The sequence below is a fragment of the Pantherophis guttatus genome, chromosome 1, assembly GCF_059756535.1.
Source record: "Pantherophis guttatus breed Tessera chromosome 1, ASM5975653v1, whole genome shotgun sequence".
In the NCBI taxonomy this organism is placed as follows: Eukaryota; Metazoa; Chordata; class Lepidosauria; order Squamata; family Colubridae; genus Pantherophis; species Pantherophis guttatus.
The window spans coordinates 180,987,158-181,000,164 of record NC_142063.1 but is presented as its reverse complement, the minus strand read 5'-3'; the positions used below and the strand labels follow the sequence as shown (position 1 = coordinate 181,000,164).

At 38.1% G+C, this 13,007-nt stretch overlaps 1 protein-coding gene and 1 non-coding gene across 34 annotated transcripts in view; both read right to left on the bottom strand.

Annotated features, from left to right (window-relative positions):
- The window catches only part of LRRFIP1 (LRR binding FLII interacting protein 1), a 245,806-nt gene that overhangs the window by 70,425 nt on the left and 162,374 nt on the right, over positions 1 to 13,007 (bottom strand). For 18 of the 33 annotated variants that reach the window (XM_087885648.1, XM_087885660.1, XM_087885655.1 and 15 more), the window contains one exon: positions 12,855 to 12,947. In XM_087885648.1, the coding sequence (XP_087741774.1) occupies positions 12,855 to 12,947 (93 nt within the window). Of the gene's footprint in view, positions 1 to 9,986; positions 10,080 to 12,854; positions 12,948 to 13,007 lie in introns of all 33 variants that reach the window. The other 15 variants (XM_060682373.2, XM_060682374.2, XM_034426193.3 and 12 more) reach the window with 1 other exon arrangement.
- LOC117670787 (U6 spliceosomal RNA) lies at positions 8,641 to 8,747 on the bottom strand. Its single transcript, XR_004592696.1, has one exon. It is a non-coding gene; the product is annotated as a U6 spliceosomal RNA (small nuclear RNA).

Sequence of the window (13,007 nt, the reverse complement as noted above, 5' to 3'; positions counted from 1 at the left end):
TAAATATTTAACCTTTTTAACTATTTCAAACCCTGTTATTCTCCCTAAATCTTCTCTTTGAGATATGGACATATTTTTAGTTATCATCTTGTCTTATGTTGATTTACTTTAAATCCAGATACCTTACCATATTGACCTATGTCTTTTATCCAACATATGTGGAGCCGATGACAACCAAGTCATCTGCAAACGCTCTTAATCTATAATCTTGCTATCTAATTACAATTCCTTTTATTTTATCAGAGTCACGTATCTTATTCAACAAAACTTCTAAAGTTAAAATAAACAACAATGGAGACAAAGGACAGCCCTGCCTTGTACCTTTCTCAATTTTAAAAGCATCTGTTAAACCTCCATTGACTATTATTTGTGCTGTTTGCTCCTGATATATTGCTCTAATTGATTGTATAAAATACTCTCCAAAATGCATTTTTTCTATTATCTTAAACAAAAATTGCCAATTCAATCGATCAAATGCCTTCTCTGCAAAAATATAAACGCTGCAGGGACCTGGTTGTTTTTTTCCAAATATTTCAATAAATGTACAATTTGTCTAACATTATATTTCATTTGCCTCCCTTTTATAAAACCTGATTGGTCATTATAAATTGTTTGTTGCATAACTGGCATTAACCTATTCGCTAATATCTTGGCAAAAACTTTTTAGTCAGTGTTCAAAAGTGATATTGGCCTAAAGTTTTCAGGTTTGATACAGTTTTGATCTTCCTTCGGGGGTCAGTGACACAAAAGCTGTTCTCCAAAAGGGTGGAACGCCTCCCCGATTGAATTTTACAAAATAATGCTCTAAGCGGTTCTACCATTTCAGACTGTAAATTCTTGTAATAAACAGCTGTTAATCCATCTGTTCCCGGAGCTTTACCTGTTTTTAACTGTTTAATTGCTACAATAACCTCCTCAGAAATTATTGGCTGATTCAGCCCTTCCCTCTGTTCTAACATTAATTCAGGGATATTCTCTTCCTTTAGGTATCTATCTATATCTATACCTTGTATTGAATCACTAGCATATAACTTTGTATAAAATTCTAAGAAAGCCTTTTTGATCATATTCTGTTGATAAACTTCCTTACCTCTAAATTCTATTTTACCAATAACTCTGCTTTTTCCTCAACACATAGGCCAACCACCTGCCTGGTTTATTAGCATTACAAAATGTATTGTGTTTAGCATATTGTAAACTAGTTGCCACTTGATCAGCTATTAACATATTAAATTGCTCTCGTAGTATATTTATAGTTTCTTTTACTTTCTTATCTCCTGGATTAAGTATGAGTAATTGTTCTTTCTTTTTTATTTCCTCCTCTATCTCTTTCCGCTTCTTTTGTTGCTTTGATCTATGTTTATTATTCATATGTATTAAAGTTCCCCTCATATAAACCTTACTTGCATCACAAACCATTTCCATAGAGATACCCTTATGTATGTTGATAGCAAAAAATTCTTTCATTTGTTTTTTAAGCTCAGTCACATTTTCTTCATATCTAAATAGATTTTCATTTAGCCTCCAAGACCTCTTTTCTCCCCTCTCCTGTTCCAGTTCCACCCAAACCAGACTATGATCAGTTAAAGTTCTTGGACATATCTTCGTCTTCTTCACCTTAGAAATAAAATCATTTGTAATTAGTATGAAATCAATCCTAGAAAAGGATTGATGTCTATCGGAAAAAAATGTAAAGTCTCTCTCCTCAACATTGCGTTCTCTCCAAATATCTCTCAATTCCATATCTTCCATCATATCAAAAAAGGATTTAGGTAATTTTGCACGTGTTGAAATCTTTGATAAACTTTTTTTATCTTTCTGTGTGTCTATTTCTCCATTCCAATCACCCATTAATATATAAGATTTATAGTCCCATTGTATTATTTTAGTGTATAAAAATTTATAAAACTTATCTTGCTGTTGATTTGGGGCATATATTCCAATTAAAAGCATTTTTCCAGTTTGAGTTAATAATTCAATTGCAATATATCTTCCTTGAATATCTGCCTCAATTAAATTAGCTGATAATCCTTCCTTTACATATATAACAAGCCCATTTTTCTTCTCTGGCGCTGATGCCACAAAGTGTGTACCTAATCTGGAATTTATCAAATATTTTTGGTCTGATAGTCTAATATGTGTTTCTTGCAGACAAATAACATCATTCTTAAATTGTTTCAAATAATGAAATACTTCTTTCTTTTTTGTGGTGAATTTAAACCATTAACATTCCAAGATAGGAATTTAGTTGCCATCTTTGGCCTTTCGAAGCTTCAAAAGCATCAGCTGAATATCCTCCTCCACCTTACTCTTCAGCCTAGCCCCCCCACTGCTTCTGTTTTTTGAACTTCTTGAGGTAAATCTTGAAGTTGTTGCACTTTTAATTGTTGTTCTTGACGTTTATAAGTTGCTTAGGTCAGTCGTTGTTCTCTTGGCTCTTCCTTCTTAAGTGGTTCCAGAGTTGGGGGTGGGCCCCCAAGATCCAAATCTTCTTCCATGGTGGTTCCTCCAGCTACAACTTCAGCATAAGTTTGTATCTGCTTTCCATCTTTTTCTTGTTGTAACATCTCCATTTTCTTTCTACCCCCCCCCCCCGGTGAGGGTGGATGTCCAGCCTTTAAAACATTAACATAAAAATCTTTTGCCTTCCAAACTGTGTTTAACCAGTATCTTTCTCCACTATAATTCACTATTAGTCCAGTTGGAACGTCCCATCTGTACTGCACTTGTTGGTTTCTCAGTTCATTTACCAAAAAGCCAAAATCCTTTCTGCTTCTTAGCATTTTTGGAGGGATCTCTTTCAGAACCACCACTTCTTGTCCAGCCACTTGAACCTTATTCTTATAGGAAGCTTGTAAAATGTCATTTCTGATCCTCCTGGTTGTGAAATAAATCACCACATCTCTTGGCAACTGCTTTTGTCTTGCCATCCAAGAGTTAACCCTGTAGATTTTATCAATTCGACTTGCCACATCATCTGGACTTTCTTTGATTAGCCCTGCAATTGCTTCTGCACAAATATCCTTTAAGTTTTCCTGGCTATTTTCTTTTAACCCTCTCAGTCTCAGGGCAAATTCCATAGATCTGTATTGTAACATTACCAGTTCATCATCCACCTTCTCTGTTTTAGTCATAATGTCTCCTACTTTGTTTTCCAGATTCAGATTGGCTTCATTGATTTCTTCCACTCTCTCATCCACCTGAATAATAAGTTTTGACAATCCTGAGACTGCAAAAACAATATCATCTCTTACTTCATCATGCTTTACTTCAACAACTTCTTTAATTGACTTTATATCCTCCTCAAATTTCTTTAATTTCCCTTCCACAATTACTGTTAGGTTATTCATAGCTACAGCTTGATTATTCATGGCTTCCTTTATAAATTCTTTGAGTTCATTAAAAGAAGCCTCCTGACTCTGTGAATCAGCTGGAAGTTGTGCTTTCTGTGTCACTACTGACACTACTGGAGAACCTCCTCTGCCTCTAGGAGCTCCTGGCTTAACTTGTTTAGAAGCCATCTTTTTTAAAAAAAAATCTTTTTTCCTTTCACAGCCACAAAATCCCTTGAACAGTTTTCAAAAGCTTGTAATTTATAGTCTATAATTTATCAAGCAAAATAGTCTTTTCTCCACAAGCTCTCAATTCCCAGCAGCTTTAATCCACTCTCAAAGTGCAAAGTTCTCAATAAACACTTTCCTTTCTAACTTTCACTTTCACACCCATAACAAAGGCGCCATCTTCAGCCTCCAGCTCAGAGAGATTCGATTAGAAACAATGTAAATCCGGAGTTAAGCACTGTTACTTTTAAAGCTTGTTCTCCTGTTTCCGCTCTGCCTGCACTTATATTCAATCAAACTCACTTTTGACAGCAGGATTGGTCGCGGCATCTGGTTCTGTTTGAAACAGAGTTGTCCCGGATCCGGAGCTTCTTAGTGGGCTGACCGGGGAGCTCTCACCCTCCAAGCCTCTCGAATTATTCCAGAGGACTTTCGGGGAGCTCTACTCGCACCCACCAGCTCTCCTCTCCTTCTCCCGATGGAGAGGTTTTTAAGCCGCCAGACAGCCGATTAGCGCTGTCAAAGCGGCTTTTACGAGATCGCGGGGCTGGCGGTCTGAAGAGACCGTCCACGACGCCTGCGATGCCAACCGGAAGTCCCTTCATGGATTACTGCCTTGTCGTGGCGAAGGGGCTTGCATAGCTCAATGAAGCTATGAGCTTTGCCGTGCAGGGCCATTCAAGACAGACAGGTCATAGCAGAGAACTTCTGACAAAACGTGATCCACTGGAGAAGGAAATGGCAACCCACTCCAGTATCTTTGCCATGAAAACCCCATGGACAGTACCAAAAGGAAAAAAGATATGACGCCGGAAATGAGCCCCTCAGATCGGATGGTGTCCAATATTCTACTGGGGAACAGCAGAGGGTTAGTACTAGTAGCGCCAAAAAGAGTGAAGCGAGTGGGCCAAAGCTGAAAGGATGCTCAGGTGTGGATGCATCTGGTGGTGAAAGGAAAGTCCGATGCTGTAAAGATTTTTTCTCCATAGGAACCTGGAATGTAAGATCCATGAATCAAGCAAGCTGGACGTGGTCAAACAAGAGATGATAAAACTGAACATCGACATCTTAGGAATCAGCGAACTAAAAGGGACAGAAATGGATGGATTTAATTCATATGACCATCAGGTATACTACTGAGGGCAAGAATCCCTCAGAAAAAATGGAGTAGCCTTCATAATCAATAAAAGAGTAGGAAAAGCAATACTGGGATACAATCCCGAAAATGACAGAATGATCTCAGTTCGAATCCAAGGCAAACCATTCAATATCACAGTAATCCAAGTCTATGCCCCAACCACTGGTGCTGAAGGGGATGAAATTGACCAATTCTATGAAGCCCTATAGCACCTTATAGAATTAACACCAAAAAATGCCATCCTTATCATCATGGGGGATGGGAATACTAAAGTAGGAAGTCAAAAGATAACCGGAATAACAGGCAAATTTGGCCTTGGAGTACAAAATGAAGCGGGACACAGGCTGAATTCTGTCAAGATAATACGATGGTCATAGCAAACACTTTTCCAACAACCCAAGAGACGATTCTACACATGGACATCATCAGACGGTCAACACAGAAATCAGATTGTCTATGTGCTCTGCAGCCAAAGATGGAGCAGCTCTATACAGTTAGTAAAAACAAGACCAGGAGCTGACTGTGGCTCAGATCATGAGCTTCTCGTTGCAAAATTTAGGCTTAAATTGAAGAAAGTAGGGAAAAGCACTAGGCCACTTAGGTATGAACTAAATCATAACCCTGATGAATATACAGTAGAGGTGACAAATAGATTTAAGGAATTAGATCTGATAGACAGAGTGCCTGAAGAACTATGAACGGAGGTTCGCAACATTGTACAAGACGTAGCAACTAAAATCATCCTAAAGAAAAAGAAAGGCAAGAAAACAAAACGGTTGTCTGAGGAAGCTTTGCAAATAGCTGAGGAAAGAAGGGAAGTGAAAGGCAAGGGAGAATGAGAAAGATACACCCAGTTGCCGGGAGAAATATCAACAACCTCAGATATGCAGATGATACCACTCTAATGGCAGAAAGCGAAGAGGAACTAAAGAGCCTCTTGATGCGTGTGAAGGAGGAGAATGCAAAAGTTGGCTTGAAACTCAACATTAAGAAAACTAAGATCATAGCATCGGCCCTCTCAATTCCTGGCAAATAGATGGGGAAGAAATGGAGGTAGTGACAGATTTTATTTTCCTGGGCTCCAAAATCATCGCAGATGGGGACTGCAGCCAAGAAATTAAGACGCTTACTCCTGGGGAGGAAATATGGCAAATCTAGACAGCATACTAAAAAGCAGAGACATCACCTTGCCAACAAAAGTGCATATAGTCAAGGCTATGGCTTTCCCAGTTGCAATGTATGGCTGTGAAAGTTGGACCATAAGAAAGGCTGAGTGCCAAAGAATTGAGGCCTTTGAACTATGGTGCTGGAGAAGACTCCTGCGAGTCCCTTGGACTGCAAGGCAATCAAACCGATCAGTCCTAGAGGAGATCAACCCTGATTGCTCTTTAGAAGGCCAGATCCTGAAGATGAAACTCAAATATTTTGGCCACATAATGAGAAGGAAGGACTCACTGAAGAAATCCCTAATGCAGGAAAAGATTGAGGGGAAAAGAAGAAAGTGACGACAGAGAATGAGGTGGCTGGATGGAGTCACTGAAGCAGTAGGCGTGAGCTTAAATGGAGTCCAGAGGATGGTAGAGGACAGGAAGGCCTGGAGGAACGTTATCCATGGGGTCGCAATGGGTCGGACACAACGGTGGTATTCCAGGAGGCAGATCCAACTGCCAATCAGCTGCTTGTGCTAAATCAGGCTGTGCTGAAGCTGACCAGGCTGTTTGCTGTTTGCTGCAAGGAGGCAAATTGCTGGGAGGTAGAGGCAGAGGCAGATTTTTTTTTCTTGTTTTCCTCCCCAAAAGCTAGGTATGTCTTATAGTCCGTAGCATCTTATAGTCCAAAAAATATGGTATATTCTGCAATCAACAATAGCAAAGACTAAACAAAACTTCCCCATCCCCTGGATTCAGAACCATGAGACAACTGCAGTAATTTTTCAACTTACCTAGGATTTCTTTAAACTGACCAATGACTCTCACAAACTATCCATTTCTTCATCATATATATTCCAATAATAGCATAACCCTGCTATTAAGCCCTACCACCATCTCTATTAAAATTAAGCACAATAAATGGTTACAACTGTGATCCAAATGCCACTTCCTAGAAACATCTGTGCAACCCTGCCCTTACCTACATGTCTAGCCACAAATCAGCCTCACTCTTTATCCTTGCTCTGCATACTTCACTCTGCCACTTCTTTAATGTTTGACTCTTCTCTCTCTGACACATCTGTACACTGTACCCACATCACTGTAAGGGTGTCTTCAGAAATCACACCAAGCTAAAAACAGTCTCCTTTTTCATGGGAGAGGGCAGTATCTCACCACACATCCAGCAACAGGTTTTTAAAAGTTTTTTTTATAAAGGCATAACAAAACATTTTCTAACTCTTTAGCTCCAAAGCTACATTTGAAAGTTACCAAGCATCAGTATTACTTGAGGTCTTTAAAAAAATAATAAAATAAGAAAGATAACTTAAGAAAAAAAGAAAGAAAGAAAGAAAGAAAGAAAGGAAGGAAGGAAGGAAGGAAGGAAGGAAGGAGGGAGGGAGGGAGGGAGGGAGGGAGGGAGGGTGGATCTCATTGGAAGCTCTGTTCAATTTTTGTCTGGAAAACAATATTGTATTATGAAGCATCTCATTTTTTTTACCATATCGACATATGTAGGCTCTCTATTTAAAACTTCAGAAATTATAGAATGATTTTCACTACATTTTGTTTTTAATTTTGCCACAGTTTCTGAAATTTTTAGACAATCTGTATCTTTTATTTAGAGTATAAAAATAAAGTTAGTATCAATCTGCATGAAATACATGTCTGATTTTTGGACACTGCCAGTTTCTCTTGGCAAGAAGGTTTGCCATTGAAAGTAATTGGCCCAAGGTCACCCAGGTAGCTCTGTGCCCAAGGCAGGACTAGAACCTACAGTATGACTCTAGTTTCTAGCCTGTTTCTAACTTATCTCTGAGCCTAGCTAGTTTCTAGCCTTATCCTTTAACCGCTAAACTGGTTTTTATACTGGCTATTTCCTATATTATATAAAGATGCAAATATCACTGCATTTATTTTCTTTCTTTCTTTTTTTTATTGAAAAGTTTTACAAAAAAAAAAAATACAAAAATTTTCTTCCCCCCATGTTCCCCCCACCCTTTCCCCCCCTCATCCCACCCTCCCCCCCAGACTTCCCAGAGCAAAATACAAGGTGTTTCATTTAATCAATCATAAACTAGATTAATCTACTTATCCTCAAAGTACTAACTCCCCCCCTGAAACCTTAACTCCACTATAACCTAATACTTCTAATACTAACATTCATTCATAAGCTATTTGATATTTTCTTGTCTGATACTTATTTTGAATATAATCAATCTATCTTTCTTGCATGTGGTCCTTCAAGTACGCTGAGATTTTCGCCATTTCTGCTAGGTTTGTTACTTTCAATGTCCACTCTTCAATAGTAGGCAAAGAGTCCTTCTTCCAATATTGAGCTACCAACAGCCTAGCTGCTGATATTAAGTTCAAGATCAATTTAGTCTCTGATACTGTACAGTCTGTAATTATACCCAATAGAAACAATTGAGGAGTAAATTTCAACCTTCTTTTCAGAATGTTCTGCATCACCCACCAAATTTTTATCCAAAATGCCTTGATTTTCTTACAGGTCCACCATATATGATAATAGGTTGCATCATTACATTCACATCTCCAACATTTAGCTTGCAAATTCGAGTACATACATGATAATTTTTTAGGATCTAAGTGCCATCTATAAAACATTTTATAAAAATTCTCTCTCAAATTTTGTGCTTGCGTAAATTTAACATTTCTGACCCAAATCTTTTCCCACGTTTCCATCATCACTGGTTCCTGAAAGTTTTGTGCCCATTTTATCATACAATCCTTAACCAATTCCGTTTCTGAATCTATTTCTAATAATGCATTAAAAAATATGGAACGCTTCACGAATTTGCATGTCATCCTTGCGCAGGGGCCATGCTAATCTTCTCTGTATCGTTCCAATTTTAGTATATGTGCTGCCGAAGCGAGCACACTGCATTTCTTTTCAAAGGCATTTTGCAACTACAACTGCACAACTCATATCTTACTCTACCATTTTCCCTTAATTTATTTACCACATTTTTAGACCACCAAAGTCCCAAATTCTTATCAGTTTAAAAATAGAAATAATAAACAATAAAAATATCCAAATAGAAAGATCTATAAATAATTTAAAAATATAGAAGAAAATTAAATAACAAAGCCATATTATAATTGGCACCTTCCCGTACTTGTGCACCTTCCACCATGCCCTGAAGACTTTGTTATTCCAGCAAGCCGGGCTAGCCTAATTTTAACGGTTTTAAATTTTAAATTGGATTTTAATGGGATGTTTTAATTATGGGCCAAAGTATTTAATCTGGTTTTAAATTGTTTTTAATTTTTATATTTATGTATTTGATCTTGGCTGTTCACCACCCTGAGTCCTTCAGGAGAAGGGCGGTATACAAATATAATAAATAAATAAATAAATAATCCAGCCAAGATGGAATTGTGCCAAAAAAATCCTCTGGAAGAGCTCAGTTTTCAGCTGTTTCCAAAAGGCACCTGGATGTCCATTGGGAAGCCAAACCAAAAAACTGGTGTGGCCATAGAAAAGCAGTGCAGCCAAGCCCTTGCCCCAACCCCTAAAGTGGGAAGCCACTTAGCATTTATTTTTTGACTCCTGGCAAGTGCAATTTGGTTAGAAGTGGTTTGCCCTTAACTGCTTCCTAGGGCAGAGAGAGAGTGATTGGCCTAAGATCACCCAGCTGGCTTTGTGCCTAAGGTGGGACTAAAATTCACCATATTCTGGTTTTTAGTCCGGTGCCTTAACCAATTACACCAAACTGGCTCTCAAATAAAATTGGACAACCCAGTTACATTGTGCCTATATGAAGTACTATACTTTTCTTCTGAAATCTGTTTTTGGGTGAGAATTCTCATCACCTAATTTACCTTGGTACCTATCTGCTTAGTATTATAAAACTGCAGGAATGGTTTCATTCTCAATTTATTCTTGGGTTTATTCAAATGGATTTTGGAATCAAACCTAGTTGAAAATTTGGGAGGACTTGACAGTTCACTTTGAGTAAAAAATACAGATTGTAGCCTAACTATCCTGCAAGCTTGATGTTCTGTAGAAGGCCAATAAATTTTCTGATCTTGACCCATTTTACTTCAGAATTTATAACTTTTTTCATTTAAAACATTGAAAATATGAAAAAAAACCCAATTCTACAAAAATCCTACCCCTATCTTTTTTTCTTTCCATTCTATTGTGTCCTGAAGATCAGTTATTTCCCTGACAAAACCCTCTTGTTTTTGTTGCAGTTGTTGGATTTCCTGAGATGTAAAACAATAAGATAGAAAGCATAGAAGATAGTTAATCAGAAGGTGAACATTCAAGGCTGCAACATTCACATAGAACAATTAAATAAAAGGATGCATGAAATAAGGCCAAATGTCTATCTGTACATTCAAATGCATGGATTTACACTGAAATCTCAATATATTTCAAGATAATATACAGTCTACAGACTTTCCAATTTCCCAGTATCTACAATATCCCCAACAGATGGCCAAAAACAATACATTAGTGATAAAGCACATATAAAAGTGCTAACAATAATTAAATTACCTATTGAGCTCCAAAGAGCTCTTTCTCTTTGAAACCCACTGTTTTGTCATGGAACATAACTGAACAATTCTATCCTTCTTCTATATAACTGCCTTTCACATAACTTGAAGACAGCTGCATATCTCTCATTACTATGTCTCTTTTTGGGCTAAATGAACCCAACATCTCAAAGTATTCCCCATAAGCTAAATTTTTGTCTTCCAGACCTCTTGACATCTTGCTTGTGCTCCTCTGAATATGTACTAGTTTGTTAATATCCATCAAAAATGCCATGCCAACACAACATTCTAAGAAATTAATATATAGTAGAGTCTAATTAAGAAGAAACAGGAAGATCCACCAAGAACTAAGTATTTTAGCATTGTGATATATCTACACTACAGGGGTGGGTTCTACTTACCTTTATTACCGATTCGCAATGGGATCGCATGTGCGCAGTTGCTTTGCTTGCGTGCGAGCTTTGCTTCTGCGCATGCGCAGAAGCTTCTGCACATGTGCAAATCACCGATGAAGACATCCAGGGCAGTGGGCGGGGCCTCCCACTGGTTTTTCTACTGGTTCTTGTGAACCGGTCCGAACCGGGGGCAACCCACTACACTACAAAGATAAAACTATTTCCAAGATATTGTAGATCAGCAAAGAAATTGGAAATGAACCACACAATCTATTCAGCAAGAGGTGATCTTGCTGAAAAGTCTGGACCTGAGTCTTGTGTTCAATTCTGGACACCACTGTTTAAAAAGAAATCAAAGGAATTTGAAAGGATGCAAAGATGATTAGAGGATTAGTAAATAAATTATATGAAGAGAGTTTAAAGAAATCAGGTGTGATTAACCTTGAGAAAGGCCAACAGAAGGGCATATGAGAGCATTTTTCAAATATCTACAAGAATGTAACCCAGAAGAAATGTAGATTTACTTTTCATTGCTCCAGAATAACATAAAAAAATAAATTACAAGAAGAGAGGTCCTGACTGAATGTTAGGGAAAAAAATCCTCGCAGAAAGACATTTCAACTGTGGAACCAATTATTCAGGAAAGTAGTGGTTTCAATTTTAAATTCAAATATAAATTTGAATTTAAAAAGTACCATTGGCTGAAAGATTTTGCCCTGTTATTCTGGGGAGGTGGAAAATATGGAATATGTTCTTCTTTGTTGCTCCTTTTATAGACACTTGAATCAGATTCATCCTAACCTTTGATTAGTAGATCCTGATTGTTCAAATTCAGTCTATACCCAGATAAACTGCCTTTTGTTTCACCACATGTAGTTAGGTTTTGTGTAGAAGCATGGAGGATCTTTCAGACCCTGATAGGTCAATTTTTTACTAGCTAAATGCATTTTATGTAACTGTAATGCTTTAAATTATAAATATTACCACTTTTTTTGTAATTTTAGATATTATAAATATAATTTTAATGTCTAAATTATAATTCCATGTAGGCTGCATCCTAGACTTCACTCATAGATGTTAGTTTGTTTTATATTTTAACTTTGTCTTAAACTTTATTTTGATATATGTGTGTATCATGTGCATTCTATCTGTATTAGTCTATGACAGGGGTATCAAACTCAAGGCCAGTGGGCCAGATTCGGCCTGCGGGGTGCTTAGATCCAGCCCATGGGCCTGGTCTGGAAATAACAAAGGACTGGCCCGTAGTGCCTCTGCTAGCCAAAACATGGCACAGGGGAGCTGCTGCAGGAGGCTGTCCAGAGCCAAAGTGGGGAGTGGGGGAGTCCCCCACCCCGTTTTGGCTGCCAGAGTGGTGCAGGAGGCTGTCCACGACCAAAATGGGGCACGGGGCATCCACACGCAGCCCCACCGCCCTGTTTTGGCTGCCAGCATGGTGCAGGAGGCTGTCCAGGCCCAAAATGGCTTCAATGGCACTCACTGAGATGTATGGAAGACTTCTGATTTGGTGGCAGAGAGGATAACAGAAGGGATCCTTGAGGCTACACAGACTCAACTTTAGGCAGCTTTAATTTGTCTGAATTTTGCCTACAACTAGGCAAGGCAAGGCAAGATGATCTCCTTAGGAGCATTTCTTTCCTTCCTCTCATTCAGTCTTTTTCTAACCACAACTTTTCACTGCACTTTCTAGTTTGCACCCATTGTCATTTTTTCCTATAGTGAGGAGGGTTTCCTTCCTTGCTTGGGCAGTTCCCTTGCCTGCTTTTTCTGGGCTGAGTTTCTCTTTCTTTCTTTCTTTCTTTCTTTCTTTCTTTCTTTCTTTCTTTCTTTCTTTCTTTCCTTCCTTCCTTCCTTCCTTCCTTCCTTCCTTCCTTCCTTCCTTCTCAGAGCATCCATTTTGTTTTTTAAAGTACTAACAAAGTTGAAGAATATCACAAGGAAAATCACTTTTGTCAGTGAATTTTACTCATGCAGTCTCAATATTGTTACTCATGGGTTGTGAGCAAAATGTTCTTATCTTCTGATATAATGACAAAAGTCTGTTATTTACAGGCAGTTGTGTACTTACAGCAAGCAGTTCTTCTTTTTGTTTCTGAGCCTCTTTGAGTTCCATGAATTGGAATTGCAGTATAGCATGAGCATGTTTTTCCCTCTCAAAATCCTACAAAATGATCATTTTATAATTAGCATCTGTATTCAAAATGCTTTTAATCAGGCATGT